This window comes from Vollenhovia emeryi, unplaced genomic scaffold (assembly GCF_000949405.1).
Source record: "Vollenhovia emeryi isolate VEMERY1.0 unplaced genomic scaffold, V.emery_V1.0 DF939172.1, whole genome shotgun sequence".
Classification (NCBI taxonomy): domain Eukaryota; kingdom Metazoa; phylum Arthropoda; class Insecta; order Hymenoptera; family Formicidae; genus Vollenhovia; species Vollenhovia emeryi.
The window spans coordinates 67,261-85,620 of NW_011967194.1; the positions used below are offsets into that span (position 1 = coordinate 67,261).

Below are 18,360 nucleotides of genomic sequence, written 5' to 3' on the forward strand. Positions count from 1 at the left end.
TTGGGCGGTAGGCCGGCCTAAGACAACGATTTTTAATAATTAATCACTCGTTAACTATTACGAAAATTGCAAAATGGTACAGGACATTTCCATTCATCTCGATCCGTTCTACCTTCTCAAAAATTTTGTCGGATATGGAAAGACTCACCCTGTATACACGTAATTTAATCGGAAAAATTAACCATCGGTAACGATATTTTTCATTGGTTTAGCCGATGGAAATTTTTCTCAGTGTAGCAAATCATGATTAGCTACGGTAGCGAACCCTCTGTTCTCAGCGTAATACCAATGCGCTAGTGCCGATGCGATATAACGGTACCCGTCTTAAGGATCCAATTATAATATTTTGCAAGAACAATACAAGTAGCGGTAGGTAGCGCCAAGCTTTCTTTCGCGCGAAAATTCACAGCGAGCGTTCCCTCGAGCGCATTCTCGCCTCTTCGAGAAATGCTCTCCTTTCGACACAATGGCGTTTTGCGAAATTTTCGCACGTCTCACGCGCCGTAACGGCTCGCGAGTGCATACCGAGACGTGACATAACAACACGGGAGTTATCCCCGTTGACGTTAGCCAACGGCGGCACAGGTGGTGTTACAGGCCGCCAATTTATTTTCCATCCATCTCCGCAATTGTCCGACCATCGTAACAATCCGCGGTCGGTTCGGCGATGTTGCGCCTCCCCCGTTACGCGTATTCCGTCTTTACGCAACGCGCGCGTAACGTAATTGTTCCGATAACGTAAGTAACTGACCTAGATTACACTTGCGATCCCCCTGTTTTAATCGCGGAGTCTCTCCCGAGTGCGGGAAAGACGAGACGTGTCTCAGCGATCGAGATTAATCGCGAGGAGCCGCACGGTTGTTCGTATGCGCGAAGAGAATCCGGGACTCTCCGCGCGAGGGTCTTCCCGCTTTATCTCCCGAACGCGCCGTTTTCACGATCTCCTCCGGTTGCGCGATGCACCTAATTGTTTATTACTAAAGCGGCTACGCGACTACTCTCCTCTCCAGTCCGGCCTTCGCCCGATTAAACTTCGCTCGCCCGTCGGAAACTCAATCGACGCGCGGAAACTCGCCCGGGGCGACGTCGTCGGCTCGCACGTCGCGTCGACGTGAAAGATCGGCGTGGAAAAAAAAAGAAAAGAAATATCGCTCTCGCGAGCAGCGAATTAACTCCGGAATTTGCCATTGTAATGAGCGGCGGAGACACGCGGCGAGATGTAGGACACGAGTGGTCCGCGTGTCGCGCGAGCGCGCGCCTGAAAAGTACAATTGCCGGGATAATTGCTGGAATTAGCATGCAAGCGGGCGGACCGTATTAGCGGCGCGCGAGACGTGAAATAATTTAATCCAGCTTCCGTACGTCAGCGTCAGCAAGGACCGCCGCGCTCGCGACGACGAATATGGCGACGACGGAAAGAGAGAGAAAGAGAGAGAGAATTATATTTCATATTTCCCTCACTCTTCTCTCCGATTCGAAATACGACCGCGTTCATCTTCGCGAGGCGCTCGCTGAATCTCGAGGCTCCTTATCTCGAGCAGCCTCTGCTACCGGCGCATCCACGTTCCCGCGATAACCGGCGCCGATAGCGCGAGGGAGCCTCGATGAGCGTTGGCGCGTTTAAAAAGCACGCGCTCGAGAGCGTGCGCGCGCGCAGCATATTAGATTCTTATATATCCGTGCCAAGGATAATCACACGAGTTCCCGGCCATGTGGCTTCCTCGGCCTCGCGCGAGGAAGATTCACCGAGGCTCCTCTTATCTACGCCGCTCCGAGTAAGGAGAGGCGGATGATTTACGAGTTCGTTGGACCCACCGCCGCGCCTTTCGACCGCACGCCATCGTTTCCGACGCGTTACATCGTTCCGTGCCGCCCCCCCCCCCCCCTCGTGGATCTCTCGCGTCCTATTTTGTTTAGGGGGGGGGAAAAAGCAACACCCAAAGGGTCCTCTTCTCGCGAGACAGCCCGAGATCTTCTCTGCCGCGCATCTTTCCCGCATTGCGAATAACGGATGCGCTCTGGCGTGCGCGAATTAAACCGTTTATACACGGATTATGCATTTTAGACTTCTGTTTCAAGCACCGCTGTAATCCCGGCACTAATCCGATGTTGTCCGCTTTAGCTGAGCCGCTTTCCACGCATGCGTTTCCGTCTCGTGTAAATCAACTAAATTTGATCCGCATTAGACAGCCTCCCCGCATAATATAACGTAACGCGCGCAAACACAGACTCCGCGGCTGGCCTGTCGATCGCATCTCGTTACGTCATACCTCCCCTCCCTCCCCTACCCTCTCCACCCCCCTCCCCCTTCCCATCCCGCGGATACACGCGCCAGACGAGAGCGCAAACTAAAAATCCATACGCGAGATAAGGATGATCCTTCTCAGCGCGCGGTACAACTTGTCGATCACAATGATACATTGCATACCGCAGGCGCGGGCCAAGCCCAAGCCTTTAAGCGGATATCCCGGAAATTCCTGAAATTAAACCCGATCTCATTTGCGCGCGCCTGACAAGGTTCGCCAAATTCCCGGGGCTCTTCTGAAATCAAAGTAAATTCCTGCGGAAGCTAACCTGGATTTATACCGGGCCAATAGGCTTCGTTAAATATGTACGCCGCAGTCCGCCCGACGTCGGCCGAAATTCCCGCGTCGACCGATAAACAAGCTTCCGCCGAGAAAAAAAGTGGATTTAAAGCGCCACCGAGCAACCCCCGGGGCGCTACGTGTCGTGCGCCCTGTATAAATGGATAAAGGAACGTGCCTTTTATCGAATAACACGTACAGCACTTTGGTTGTTATGAAATGCCATTTTAAATATGCATCTGCAATCTACTAAACTCCATTAATAAAAAAAAAAGGGGTTGAGGGGAGGGGTGGGGAGAAGAGAAGGATACAACGTCCGCTTTTAAGCAGCGCGCGATTACGTGTTTGCGATTGAATGAGGCTTCTAAGTGGAAACCGAACGTTTCTGTGCACGCTCGTGTAGTTTTCTCCAGCTCGGCACTCGATGCCGCCGATTCTTCGCGATTCAATCAAACTTTAGTCACGAGTCGACGACGCCTTTCTCACAATAGTCGCTTGACATTTTCCGCGAGAAGTCGCGAGAACAGGCTTTCGTGCCGGCGGCGACGAGGACGAGGACGACGAGGACGAGGGCGACGGCGACGACGCGTGACAAACGCTCGCAAAAATCAATTGCACGACGCGGAGGGAACGACAGCGCATCCGGCGCGGCGCGGAACGTTCACGTACCTGTGGACGACGTTGGCCAGGAGATCGTTGTGCCGTAATCTGTAATCGACGTCCACCTTTTGATAGTTGACCGTGAGGGTGCCGGCGCGAATACATCTCTCGTATTCCTCGGCTGGATGAGCGCGGAATTCCCTCGCGAAGACCTCCAGGATCTTCTCGCCGACCCATCGACCTTTCGTGAATGTCGTGAAGGTAAAGTAATAGGGATATACCTTACGGAGGCCTGAAACACACAGAGGACGACCATGAGGAGAGCGATAAGAGAGAGAGAGGGCGATAATTACTTCGGATCCCGTAAGCCCGTCTTTAAATGTCACGAGGTTTAACGGGCTATATTAGCTATACGTTACGAAACGATTCGCGCGATCGCCGCGGGCACTCGCCCGCAATTAATCGGAGATTAGCATCCAAGTTGGCGCCGAGCGTGCTCCAAGGCGAGCGGGCGAATGTGAGTTACGAGAATATAATGTCGTGGAAGCGGAATCACATAATAAATCACACCGCGCGCGGGTACGTAAAAATGTCGCTGTTATTTGCGAGTCTATTACCGTCCCGCCGCGCCTCCGAGGACGATTGCTCTCGCGGGCGAAATCCCCGTTCGGGATTAACATAAGATCGATCGCATCTTTCTTCCTCCTGTCTCTCGCCGCGGTAAAAAGAAGGGGGGAAAGGGCGTATTTAAATTTCTGGAACATCCTGTTACTCCGATAGCGATTGACTTGGAGATTCGTGCCTCAAACGCTTCTTGCGCGGACCGCGTTATTTCCGGATTTTCGTTTTTCCTCGCGCTCTCTTTCTCTCCCGCATTAAGTGGAAATTAATCCGTCGGTTCGAATCTTCGTTACGCGTCGCCCTCAAATGAGATTTTCGCCCAGGGAGAAAAGCGAGAGGCGAGTCGGGAAGTTGATTAATAAGCCCGGATAAGAGGAATAATTTTCTCAGCTTCCCCGCGCGTGCGAGAGAGAGAGAGGGAGAGGGGGAGAGAGAGAGAGAGAGAGAGAGAGAAGAGGATCCCCCGGCGCGGGGTTAATGAAAGATATACAGCGCTTTATGAATTCATGCGCGCGTCATATCACTCGCTCGCTTGATTGAATAATTTGATATCTTTAAAAATTATTCTCCGATATGGAACGCATCCCGCCCGCGTCCTTCCGCCGAGGTAATTTTTTATTAGTCGATACTGAAACAGTTAAATCGACCGGCGGAACGGACGCAAACGTACCGTTCGCCGGCTTAGGAGAGACACTCCGGAGGATTTTACGACCCCGAAATGGCTTCCTTCATTGTCCGTCGGCCGCCCTCAAGGTAGCTCGCCACACGTTTCGAAACGCGCCGCGCGTCCCACTCGATCTCGAGTCCCCTTCGCCGTGGGACTCGCGTCGCGCGACTTCCCGGCTGTTTTCCCGATCGGAAAAGAAAAGACGAACAGCCGAGGGAAGGCTTGATTAATGTCCCGTCGCGCGTCCAGGCGCGTCAAAGGCGCCTTTTCCCGCGTCACGCCACGAGAATGCCGTTGTTTAAGAGACGGCCCTGCCTATAGGGGATTAACGAACGTCTGACGTTTGAAATGAAAAGAGCGTGGAATTACTCCGCGCCTCGTATCGCGTTTGGCGTAAAAGTTTCGTTTGAAAAAAAAAAATTGAGAGATATTTTTACTCAGTCCGCACGTGTATTCCCGTTGACGACGGATCATTCCGCGACTGCCGCAATTTTCAACTGTATATCCGAGGAGGAATTAATTTATTCCAGCAGGTCGAGTCTCCTCGCGGGTGAAGAGAAATAACGGGAGCGCGCGCGCGCTTTACACAAAGACTTTTCAAGTGGTCGACGAAGGAAAATTGGAGGCGGAGAACAAAAACGCATTCGCGTCAAAGAGACCGCACGCGGTTCTACTTCGCGAGATGAGCCAGCTGGGTAGGGGCTTGACTTTTGTGCGAGATCGAATCGGCGCGCATAGGAGATCCTGAATAAACAGAAACAGTTGGCGAGGGAAAGGAAAACCCCCGTATTCTCGCCTGGCTGAAGTTACTTTAATTAAATTGCCTTCGGAACGTCGACGACGGTACTTGTGTAGCACTCTTCGCCGGAACTAAAGGAGGCGGAGGTCATTTGACAATCGAAATGTCTCGAAAGAGCTAGCCATGCTCTCAGGGCGTTCGGCACGGACCGAGTGAACGATTGATCCCTCTCGGGCTTTCGAGCTTTCGAGCTTTCGAGCTTTCGAGGAATAGAACCATCGGGACGCGGTCGTTTAGCCAAGAACCTCTCGAGAAGCGGAAGGAAATCGTCTTCGCGCATACGAGGGAAAAAAGGGACATGCGCGCGCGCGCGAGAGAGAGAGAGAGAGAGAGAGAAAAAAGAAAAAGAAAGGAAAAAAGAAGATTAGGCAATCTGCTTATAGACCGTAAGGAAGAGAGCTCTACGTCAGGTCGTCGCGCTGAGAAATATATCATCTTCAGCGAGGAATTCGCATTATGGAGACGTCAGAAGTACACGTTGATATGAATGGGCAATAAAAAAATGTTCTGCTACGCCGCGAGCTGCATCGAGTGAATCTCCTCTGAACTGCGTAACGAAAATATCCTCGGATTAATAAGAACGTAACGATTACGGCCAAGTGTCGTCCGGTAATGTCGCGCAATTAAAAGAGTCACTTTTCCCTCGGTTCGTTTATTCTCAGACGATCGTGGATTCTATCGAATCCTCCGTACAGCCATGGCTTAAAGCAATTACGACGCTATTACACACCAATGGGACCGCCGGTATTCATTGCAGCGGCCCAGTAATTGCCCCCGATGTCGAGGCTGTTCCCGAGACCCCCGACAACTTACCCCCGGTCTTACCGCAATACTTTCTTGCTCCCTTTGTTTCTCCCCCGACATCGCTCGCAGTCGATTCCGCCCGTCCTCCCCGTTTCGCTCTCGGTAACATCATCCGCGCGCCCTCGGCTTCCCCGTCGATACTCCGCGCACGGAACATCCGCCCAGAACGCCCGCAGAATTTCGCCACGGAAATCTCTTTTCCCATCGAGTGCGAGATATCCCGACCGTTGCCGCGCGGAATTGATTTTCGAGAAACACCCGGCCGGAGAAATCAAAATGTCTGACGCAAGCGGTTTGAGAAGGAAGGGTCTTTCGAGTGCTTCGTTGTAAAGGAGCGCGGCTAAAGTCACCGCGACCGGGGTAAGTTCTACACTGATAGAAAAAAATGGTTGCAGTTACCCACAATTTCACTATAATTTACAGTTATTTCAGGAGCCAACCACATTTTTATAATTCTTCCAACTACGTAAGTTACGGCTGACCTAACAATGTATTATAGTTCTCATAGACACAACAATGTTGGTCCATGCAACTTGCGATATGGTTGTCACAAACCAAAACGAGCTTTTAATTTGGTTAGGTATATACTATAAATATTGCGATAACAACCACAAGTAAAATTTCGAATAACTATATGTAATAGTAATAATCGTATTTATATTGTAAGTATAATAATATTCCCTGCTTTTTATCATATATACATTGCGTTCACTATGTTTGTTGGTTACGTCACTTTGCACTCGTAAAATAATTCACTAATTTACTATTCATTAGCTGGATATTTTAACAGAATAATAGAAGCTGATATTTTATAGTAAATTTTTTTAATAGCTGGCACCACTGTGTCTGTATAGTTGCTATTACTAATATTATAGTAATAATTAAAAAATGATATTCCTGACTATAATTCTTTTACTATGCAATTATAGTTTCAAATACTGCATATTTTTCTATCAGTGTACCATTGCCGTTTGATGTATCGTTTCAATAGTGCCATTTATATGTATATTTCAGCCGGTTTTAGGGCAAACTTTAATAAAATTAATCATCGAGATATTCGCGAAGCGAAAGACGTGGCGAATATAAATCGCGGATTATAGTTGACCGAGCGTTGACTTTACTATCTTATTTATAATATTATCGAAATATATCACTGCCGCGCGTGTAATGTGATCAGATTGAACGCCGAGTGGTCGAAATTTTCTCCGGGGGGCGGAGAGCGCGCCGCAAAAACTCTAACGCGAGCTATTAATTTTGTAGAAAACCGAGTGATTCCCGGTATCGATTATCGGCCGCATCAGGCCGTGCTTTCAGAAAGTCAGGGGGGAAAACGAAGGCACGTCTCGGCGTGAGTCAGCTCACGGGGTTACGGAGGGCTCGAGGGGGTGACCCCGAGCCCTTAACGTCCCGCCCGTCTGGAACGACGCCTTGTTTTACGAGTAGCAAACCAATGGCGGTGTCGTCGTGGGCCGCTTTGGGTTTCATTCGCTATCGATCCTGCCCCGCACACAACGTGGCACTCCGCTGCCCGTGTATACGCAACGGCCGCTTTTACAACGGGAGTAAACACCCTCCGTCGCAGCTCGTCCGACTCGCATTTTTGCGGCGAGTCTCTTCTCTCGCCCGTCGTTCAAAGTGCACGACTGATCGCGACACATGTACGCACTCTCCCTCTTTCTCGCTCTCTCTCTCTCTGTTTCCGTGATCTCTTTAATCGAATCACGCAAGATGCGTAAGATACGTAAGATGTGGCGAGTGTGGCGCAGAGAAATGTGCGCTGCTTAGTAAACAAATGAACGAAAAGATCCGAGTTCAAGTCCACGGACACCGCTGCTTTCTTTCGAAATCTCCCGAAAAATATCAGCTTTTACCTATTATTCACGACTTACGATATGGTTTATGACAACCATATCGTAAGTTGCATGGACCAACATTGTGTCTATGAGAAATATAATACATTGTTAGGTCAACGGTAACTTACGTAGTTGGGAGAATTATAAAAATGTGATTGGCTACTAAAATGACTACTAAATTATAGTGAGATTGTGGTAACTGCAACCACCTTTTTCTGTCAGTGTAGAGATTAACGAAGAAATAGCGCGAGAACGCGTCCGTTCTATCGGCAGGAAGAAATACTTTTCACCACAACGCTAACGCAGCGATATTCTTGGCGTCCATTCTCTACTTTAAAAAGTTTACTGATCAGTTGATTTTGACACTTAGCTGTTTACATTCGAGTATCGATCTTTCATTTGCCTGTCTACCGTCGGATATAATTCACGGTCGGACGAAAACGCCACCCCGGCGGTGCAGAAGAAGCTCCCGCGAGAGAAATCCAACGAAAATAATCGCGTGTCCCTGCGAAATTCATGGGCCGGCGTGCCAGCGAACGGTATCGGGACATCGCTAAATATTTGACGCCGTGTATTCTGGGGAAGATTGTAAGTGCCGTTTCGCGACCGGAAAAGTCCTTAATGGCGTTACGCGCCGTATGCAAATGTATGGAAAACTTGGGCGTATACGTGGCACATCGCAAGAGTGCATCGCCACGGGCTGCGAAATATGCGCGCGGAACATATACGTGTAAACGGAAACAATCTTCGAATCAGCGTTACAATCCACGCTCGTAATGTATTCCGCTCCACGCTTCGAACGTGTGTATGCACACCGGGGGGAGGCTCTCTCCTACCTTTAAATACCGTGTAAAACTCCCTTTTTCCTTTTGCCAATCAACCTGCCCGTATAAATCTCGGTGCCGCAACCGGGCGCGTACACCGGATTCACCCGGGTCTCGCGGATCTGCACATTTAATATCCCTCTCCACGGAAATCGGCCGTCCCTGTTATGCACACGTCAACCCGTTACATTTTTATTCTCCGGCATTCGTGCATCCGAACAAACGGCGATAATAAAATATGACTTAAACCGGTCGCGATCCTACTCTCGAAATACCGTATCGATCTCCGGCTTGTACATGTATAATTCATAACACCCCGGCGCATTTCGCCTTCCACATGGAAGGCGAGAGAGAAACAGACAGACAGAGAAAGAAAGAAAGAGAGACTGTGAGAGAGAGAGAGAGAGAGAGAGAGAGAGAGAGAGAGAGAGAGAGAGAGAGAGAGAGAGAGAGAGAGAGAGAGAGAAACAGAGAAAAAGCATCGTGTATTTTCGAAGTGTGCGTTTCTGTGCGCACATACGTACACACATAAATGTTTTATCGTCTTAAATCCTTAACCGTGTTCTGTCGCCAGTCCGCCAAGTAAAAACCGCCAGCTGTTTATTTCGCGTAACACGCATAAAGCCGCGTATCTCCCATGCGGGTGGGATGGTGGTGAGGAGCCGTATCTCGCTCGCGCGGCCGAGACGCGACGCCTGAATACGCGGAGGATGTCGCGTACGCGACACACGGGGTGACCGGCGAGTCCGCGCACGAGCGCTACGTGACGGAGAAGGTCCGTCGATCGGGGACGCGAGGGTGTTTTTCTCTTCTTAACTGGAACTCGATCGAATTCCGCGCGTCTCTCTTCGAAAATGTTTTCTTCTCCCCCCCCGTCCCCCCCCCCCCCGCGTTAAATGCACGTTATCGCGCACTTCCGCGAACGAGCGTTATCGCGGGAGCACCCGAATTTACGGTCACGCCGTATGCATCGCGCGCAACACGACGCCGTTCAATGTGTGTTGTCCCGCGGATCATCGCACCGCACGCGAATTTCGCGTAATCTCGATACCCCGCTCGCCAGTAAATTCGGGGGCTTGTGTTACCGTCTGCGGGCGGGCGTGTATAATTCGCGCGGAGATAAGATTAGCCTAGGTCGTGGACTGCGGCGTGTAAGACGCGGAGATACAGGAAGGGAATTTATCGTTGTGAAACCGGATAATAAGGCATTGTAAAAAAGTTTCATCGCGACCGAGATCGACGCGCGTTCTCCGCGATGGCAGGACGAGATTTTTCACGCTCTTACGTGGGACGATGATACACGCCAATCTTCGCGAGCGAGCCTCGACACGCGCAACCGCTATCGCGTAAGATCGAAATGGGGAAAGCTACGAGAACAGCCGATCGAAAATATTAATCGTATACTTCAATCATCGTGACGTGTGCGCGCGCGCGCGCGCGTGGAATTTCCTACCAGGGCTGATCTCTGATCGAGCGTTACTACTTACAAGAGTAATGTACCGTTGCGGACCGACCACGAGCCCTTATCTCTCGGCAAATCTTGCGTAACGATAGCCGCCGCAATAAACAATCATGTGTTATTTGTGCCGAAACGAGAGCTCCCGCGTTGCCTGATGTATCGCGAGTAATATCGACTGGCGAATGGAATAAAAAAAAAAATTTATATCGCTGTATCGTTAACGCTTTCGCGCGCACGTCCATCGTTCGCGGGTTAATCAAAAATCGTGTCGACTACCATTTTTAAAATCGCGAAACCCCCCCTCACACCCCCCGAATGGCGTTCAGCCATTACCGTATCGCCGCCGAGAGTGCGCGGAGCTGACTCGGATTTTAAAGCGTCAGCCGTGTAGAATAACGACCGTTTTTTTTCCCCTCCTTTCTTGCAGCGCGCTATATCGCCCTGGGCATTTAATCCGTGTTCTAAATCTGTCGTTTAATCCAATGCGTCGATCTAACGATTGCGCCACGTAAAGATCTCTAAGCGAATTATTACGGCCAAGTAGTTCATCGTTATACTTAGTCAATCAACGTACAGGATCTGGCTTAGGCCGACGTTCCGTATATCGCGCACACGATCTCTGTTTGTCCTCCGCTAAGTACAGGATGAAGCACGAACTACCGTGAACCAACACACAGGCCGCGCGGTCGCGAAGTTAGACGAATTCTTCGTCACGCACAGGTTGTTTTCGTTGGTTCTACATGCGATGAATTAAATATGCGGAACAAGGGAAGAGAGGAGGGGTGTATAAATATGAAATATGAATCAGGTCGTCTGTAATGCGACGACCTCTCGCGAGTAGTCTCCCCTTACGAATAGAGCGGACACGTTTCGCCATTCTTCTCCTCCTTGGATAAAAATGGGTCTCTGGTGTCATACATATATATTTGATTCGTATCCCGGATAAATTTGTACATCGGCTCATAGCGCGCGGCGCAGGTGGGAAAAATTTACTGCTCGAAATAATACGCGCTCCATTTCCTACTCCACCTCCCTATTTTCCCCATGATCGGGGAAGTTCGCCGGCATCAAAGTGGGAAGCTCGTAAAACACCGAGCAAACTTACGGTCCTATATCTCGATTCGACGGCGGCCTGACTTCTATTACAGTCACTATCTTCCTCCGAGTATATTACATCGCGCGAGTTACAATCTCGAGATGTAGCATTCGTGTCGCAGGGTACGCTCGCGAGCGTCATTCTCCCCCCGAACGTTTCCTCCCCCCCCCCCGGCCGGGTGTTTGCGATTTCATTTCTGCTACATCGTTAATTAACCAATTAAGCGATTCAGCCGAGCCTCGCTCGTATTAATTTCCGATATCCACCATCGAATTCTTTCGTCCCGTCCGGCGCGACGTAGAAATCCAATATTGTAAAATAAATTGAATAGACGAGCGAATGAAAGAGACGTGTCACTTTCCCGGGAGAGTCAACGAATAATTATACAATAATACATAGAGAGCGACCTGTGATAGCTCGGCAGAGCTATCTGTACGCGAAACTCTGTCAACAATTAAATAAATTAACTAATGAGAATTCTTCAATGGCATTTTTTAATAACTAGACAACACAAGCGCGTGGTTCGCGCGCGCCATTTGCTCTCTCTAAAAATTCGCTGGCATGCTGCAAATAACACGACTGAAGCATGTCGTATCGCACAAGCGAGACAGCCAATCGGCATCTCGGAAAAGCGACGACAATACTTCGAGACTTTCGACTATCGACTTAGCACGCCTTTTTTTATATAGGGTATAGGGTACAGAAAATTTATTGATAACGACAAAACGCGCGCTTCGCGGCGCGCAGTTTGTGGTTGAGCATTGCATATTTTTACGAATTACATATATATAATGTATATATAATATACGTGCAAAGAAGCAATTGTATGCGCAATGTCAATTTAAAATAAAAAGTAATTTATCAATCGAGAAAATGTTTCGAAACAAAAATCGTTGTTACTTAAGTTCTAATTACTAAGATTAGAGATTTCACCTCAATAGTTGGTGTATACAAATGTATATTTCTAAATTGCAAATCTTCATTTACCACGAATCTAAAAGAGAAGTGAATCACACCGCGTTTCGAGAAAACCAATCGCGGAAAAGAGGCCTCAACTGTTCGATATTAACGACATTTGCGCTGGTAACATCTCGTTTTTAGAAAGGGATACCAAATTTTCTGTATTATTAAAAAATGCCAGGTATGTTCAAGAAAACACTGGCGTTGTAAATCAATTTGGTCAGTGGGAAATCTGTAAAGTGAAAAACTATCTTTGTGATAAAAACGTTGCACGTCGTTAGCGCGTACGTCTAATATGGCGAAGTCAATTCCAGCGATGATACATGTCGCATCAGCCCGCCACCTTCTAACACCAGTCTGCAGCGTCTGCCGGATGACGTAGAAAATCGCGCGAGAGATCTTCCGGCGAGCAGGTGGGCGTCGAAGGAGCTCGTGTTCCCGCAGCCGCGAAGGGCTGCCAGCATATTCTACCTTCGCGAGGAACGTCGGCGGATGCCAAGAGCTCGTCTTCGGGGCGGGCTCAAAGCAGCGAGAAATGTCTTCGTGGCCAATTAGAGAGGCGCGTGTTGGCAGATTGTAGCGCGAGGAGGTACAATGCCGCTCCGTTGTGCAGCAAATATATGTTGGCGACCATTCGACGCGACGACTTTCGAGTTGCGTCGCGAACGATGACTCGCGCCTTGATTTCATCGAAGCGGCAAAACGCGACGTGGCGTATCCCTATCTCATTTCAAATTCGTTTATCTAACAAGTCCCTTCTGGTCGATTTCTCCGGGACACTCGTCGTGAATAAACGCGGCTTCGAAACTTCACGTAGAGACGACGCGGACGAGGGGAGGGAAGAGAGGAGAAAAGGTGGCTGGCTCGGACTGAATTACCAAGATCCAGGATCCCGCGGCTCGATAACGTACGCCGGGTTTCTTAACTCGTGGGGATAGGATCGGATCGAGATTTGAATCACGTAGAAAACACGCGTCGGTTTCTCGCCCGCAGCTCGTGCGCGCGTGCGTTCGGGTGGGAGATCGGGTTGATCGCAGATGGCGGAGATCCCAGCGTGTACCGCGCTGCGACGGTAAGCCGACGTTTCGGATTTCAGGGCTTCCAAATCCGGCGTTTGTGGCGTTACGACGTGCCATCCACTATCCCGGGCACGGTCAGAGCCGCCATTTCGACGAACAAGATCCTCCAGAATGGAATCTCTAGTTTCAATCAGCTTCTAAATAATATCGTCGCCCGAAAATCCCGACGTCCTCCTAACATCCTGGTTTTTTTTCTCTCTCTTCTTAAATAAATAACTTGCCGCTGCAAGCCGCTCGTACGCTTCAGAGACCCCGAGAACCCCCTTCCCCTTACGGCGAGGAAAAGAAAAACGGAAAACTATTTACCCGTAAGCGTGACTCGAAAACCCTTGTGACCTAGTCTGGACAATGCGCCGCCCTTAATTCCCACAACGAGCTTGCGCCCGCGAGCATACCTGCATACCGAAAGCATCCCGCGCGCGATGTCTTCGGGTTCGATCGAGCGTGATGCATTTAAGGGTCGCGAGATGCACGGGGAACGGGGATGCGAGGGGGCGTGTAGTTGGAGAACGTATGTACAGCAGCTGTCGTGTCTTCCGAATGGCATTAATAGGTCTTTGTTTCGCTGGGTGGGAAGGAGAGAATGAGAAAGAGAGGGAGAAGAGAGAGAAGAGAGGGGGGGGGAGGGAGAGAGAGAGAGAGAGAGAGAGAGAGATATGCCCAGCGCGTTCGCGCGGCTCTATTATTCGAATGTGGAACAGATATCGGTTGTCGATATTGCCATTCGCCCGTCTAAATATCCGATCGATCGATCCCTTTTCTCGCGTCTCTGTAACCAGCCCGGCACCCTTCGCTCCCCGCCGCGGCCATTCTCTCTCCCTTTCGGCCTTTCTTCGCGCGTCTTCCGCCGACGGCAATTCCGTATTCTCGCCTCGACTTCCTCCTCATCTATTCTCCATCTCTCTCGCGCGCGCTTTCTCTCTCTCTCTCTCTCTCCCTCTCTCTCTATCTTTCTCTTTCTCTCGCCGCAGCCGCACGCTGCGAACGGCCGTTATCGTGAACGGCAACCCTAACTCGCGATAATGAGCTCACGTCGGCGTACGGCACGTATCGCTCGATCCGACAATGCCGAACGATCGTTCCCGCCGGAGACGGTTCCACGGCTTTTCTCTCCTCGCGCTGGATATACGTTAATCGCGCCAATGGCTCGGCGAAAGAAGCGTCGACTCGAACTACTGGAAAAGTTAACCGCGCGCCGTATCGCGGCCCGGCACAAAGTGCAGGAGATTCCCCGAGCGCTGAAAGCACTAAAATTGCGATATATCGCTTCGACGATTCGCCGGCTCGATGAAGACGCAATTAAGAGATCTTTTACAAATTGTTCGCGCGGCAGGAACAATTTTTGTTCGATAACGCGATTACATTCGCGACGTGCGATTCGTCGGACAATTTCAATCTCCCGGCCGCTGCGACAAACCGGTAAGGCTTTTTTTTTGTTAGAATGTTACCAGGACCTACACCACGGAGAGACGGGGAGAGAGAACAATAAAATCGAAGCTGCAAAAACGTCGCGGTTTGCGCTCGGGAATGGCGACGGGAGTGTCTACTCGCATTGATTATCGGGCGCACGATGAACCGATAAGTCTCCCTCTCGTCGAAACGGTAATTTAATTATTCCCCAGTCGCTTCTCCATTTCCAGCTCGCGGATTCCGCTTTCCTCGCGCCGGCGACACGATATCGCGACGCGCGTTATCACGACCGCCGGTCGGCTGCCGGCGATAATGAGCCCACGACGTCCGCCCGCACGCCGGCGGTCCACGGCGATAATCCGATCCCGCGGACACGGGGTGGAAACGAGAATACGGAGGCTGCGGAGAGTCCGCCGGGCGTGCCGGATATTCCGATCGCGGCGTGTATTGGCACACGATAAACCAGCGACAGAGCCGGCAGGCAGCTGCAACCGAGTCGAAATTGACTTAACTGCCATACGTATATATATCTCCCTCTTTGCGCGCGGCAGGGAGCTTATACGTGACGCGACAGTTTTATTCCACAAAAGAGTACGCTACCATATCGTTCGACAAGGGCGAGTTATCAGCGCACGCGGCGAATACGCGCTACCGCACTGGTCTTTTGAGGCTTTTCCTTGAGTGACGGGCTTCGCCTTTGCACGGTTGCAAGATTAAGATAAGCGTTTCTTTGTGTCATTCGATTTGAATTTTAGATACGCGAGCTGTCAGAAAACTCCCCGCGCGACGAGCGCTCGAGGAACTGATGGTCGTGAAACTTAAAATATTAGTTTCTTCAAATTGCCAGTGTAACAATAGAATTCCAATTTGGCCAGTTGTGGTCCAATGAAATTTGGAATTTTATTTCCATTATTCACCTACGACCTGACAATGGTGTAGAGATGTTGGAGGGAGGAGGATAGGGGATACTTAAAATCGCGTATCGACAGTTCTGTGTTACGGCCGACAACCCGAATCGGCGCGCAGTTTACGGTCGAAAAACGGACGCGAGGCTGCCATCTTTACACTGTTATTGCGACAAATATTACCACATGCCTCGGTGGTCGAATTGGTGATACGCCCTCCAACTGCCTGAATTAGCCCGAACAATTTTTTACTCGGGACCGTTCTCGAAATTTATCGTTTTTTAGGCTATCGATCAAGCGAGGTAGTATCGCGGAAGGAGACAACCGATACTCACTTGGGCCGCCCTTCGTTCATTGAAAATTCGAAAATAACCGAGAGAGATTGGAAATCGATGGCGATCACGGAAATACGTCGGCGCCTCGTCAAATCTGTTGCGCCGCAGTTTTCGCTCCATCCCGCGCCCCGCTTCGGGCTTCCGAGGGAGCAGTCGAGTGCCTCATTCCGAGCCATCGACGAGCGAGGGGGCGGCGGATTGCCGCACCGGGTTGGTATTTATTCGACGGATTATCCACGATTACTTGACTCGTTGGTGGCCGGCGAACTCGCACGTCCGAGTGTAGGGCTAACACACTGCCGAAAATTAACTGATCCCGCTCAAGAGCGGCTTGCGGCATTTTTGCGTGGCTCTCGCGCGGACGCGTCCCGATTGGAAAACGAAGCTGTCCCGTCTCTCGGCGAACGTCATTAACGCCCGATATCCCCAAAATGCGCGGTGGATGAACGAAAACTGACATCCGGCGAACGATCGTCGGCGTTCTCTCACGAGTCGCAGTCGAGGACAAAGATCGCGGGGCGACGCGTTGATCCGCCGGTTAATCCGAAGCGTTAAGCCGCACGGCCTTGGGCCTCGGGCGGATTAAATACGAAACGTATCCGACAGAAGATACTGACCGTGCTCCACGTAATAACTGGTCTCGTTGTACCGCTCGTCCGTGAATCCTGGCCTCTTCGCTTTCAGCGCTTTCGTTTCCAATTTTGCCTGGAACAAAGAACGCAGTAGATAAGTGACCGGAGTGGTCAGCCGCGGCTGCATGCAACTTCGCGGTATCCGGTATATATATATGGAATAACTGCGTCCTGTACACGGACGTAAAAGATATAAAACAATAGAATTTCGTGAGACAATGGCCGGGGCTTTCTGACGCTGAAAAAGGTAGTCAAAAGTGACGAGAATGGATAAATGTCATTCCGCGAAGCGTACACGTCGCGGTGATGACGGCGTGTGAAAGTACAGCGCGGCGAGGAGTAGTTACCCCTAGTTATCGAGTGTCCTTAACTCGGGGGAGAGCAAACTGTATTTTTGCGCCAGACGCGGCCGCGCTCCAGTTTTTGCTCCGCTGAATAATATCCGCGGCAAAAATCGCGGTTATATGCCGGATTTATGGCGGACCCGATTAAAAACGGGGATATATATGCCGGCGTTATTTGTCACTTGCGACTGAAATAAAGGGCGCAGTAGATAAGTGGACGAGCTAGTCAGGCGGCTGGCTGGCGGCTCCATACGCTCGCTCGCGGGAGAGAGTAAGAGAGAGAGAGAGAGAGAGAGAGAGACAGAGAGAGCTGACGTATGCGACGATAAATTTATCACACAAAAAATGCAGCATTTCCAGACAATAAGAGGGCACGAGGGGCCGCGACAACAGCGGGCGGCAGAAAATAGAAACTCGACGGCGCGGTTTCGCGCGCATTGTCGGTGGCCCGCAGCAACAAGCCCGGCATCCGGTTATTGAATTATCACGTGGACGATTTATTTGCGACGTTTATCTGCGAAGAAGAATCAGCGCGGGATCGGCCCGTCGAAGCGGATCGATCACGGGGAACGCAGTACGGTACGTCCCGGAAATGAGTGCAATATAAGATCGCGCGCGTTATGAGAAAGCGCCAGTGCGCACCGATATGAATCCCGATAGCGGCGGTAAATCTCTCGAACGACCGAAAGTTCCGTCGTCCGCGCCGCGAGACCCCCCCACGAAATTTTCTTAACGGCGTGAAATTTACGTGGCCGCGGGAGCGAGGAAGTCGGCGAAGGAATACCGGGACTAATTGTCACGTATAGCGAGAAACGCGCGAGCGCCGTAAAGGCCGAATCAGACTGGCAATTGCCGACTCGGATTGGATTGGATTGGAATTGGCGATCGACGATTGACCTCTAGCCAATAAGAGTGGATTAAATCGCGGGCTGCTTTGCTCTCATTGACTAGAAGACAATCGCCAATCCCAATCCAATCCGCGTCGACAATTGCTAGTCTGACTCGGCCTTAAGGCCGAGCACCGAAGCACACGACGACGACGACGACGACGACGACGACGACGTCGCGGGGCCGCCAAGAGTGCGACGTAACGAGATAAATGCACCTTTGCATAAACGTGGCATGACGAAGGCGAAACGAGAACGCGGCCGTCGGAGCCGCCGCGCCGTCGAGCGCGTGCGCTTAATTAAAAAGTAAAACGCCACATAGCCTCGCTATACGTGCACGCGCATAATGCGCGTGGCATTTTCGCCCGCTTTGTATCCGACGGGCCGGCAGCTTGCGTCTACGGTTTAACTCGAGGCTCGGCGGCGAACCGTGATACGGAACGTGCGATTAGCTCAAATCACCGACTCGACGGCCGAACGGCTCGGCCCTGCCCGGCATT

The 18,360-nt window shown here is 50.8% G+C and overlaps 1 protein-coding gene across 2 annotated transcripts in view; it reads right to left on the minus strand.

Moving 5' to 3' along the window:
* LOC105563666 (RNA pseudouridylate synthase domain-containing protein 2-like) overlaps positions 1-18,360 on the minus strand; it is a 143,843-nt gene that overhangs the window by 21,872 nt on the left and 103,611 nt on the right. For both annotated transcript variants that reach the window (XM_012015438.1, XM_012015439.1), the window contains 2 exons: positions 16,615-16,702; positions 3,255-3,477 (listed from right to left, as the gene is read on the minus strand). In XM_012015438.1, the coding sequence (XP_011870828.1) occupies positions 3,255-3,477; positions 16,615-16,702 (311 nt within the window). The remainder of the gene's footprint in view (positions 1-3,254; positions 3,478-16,614; positions 16,703-18,360) is intronic.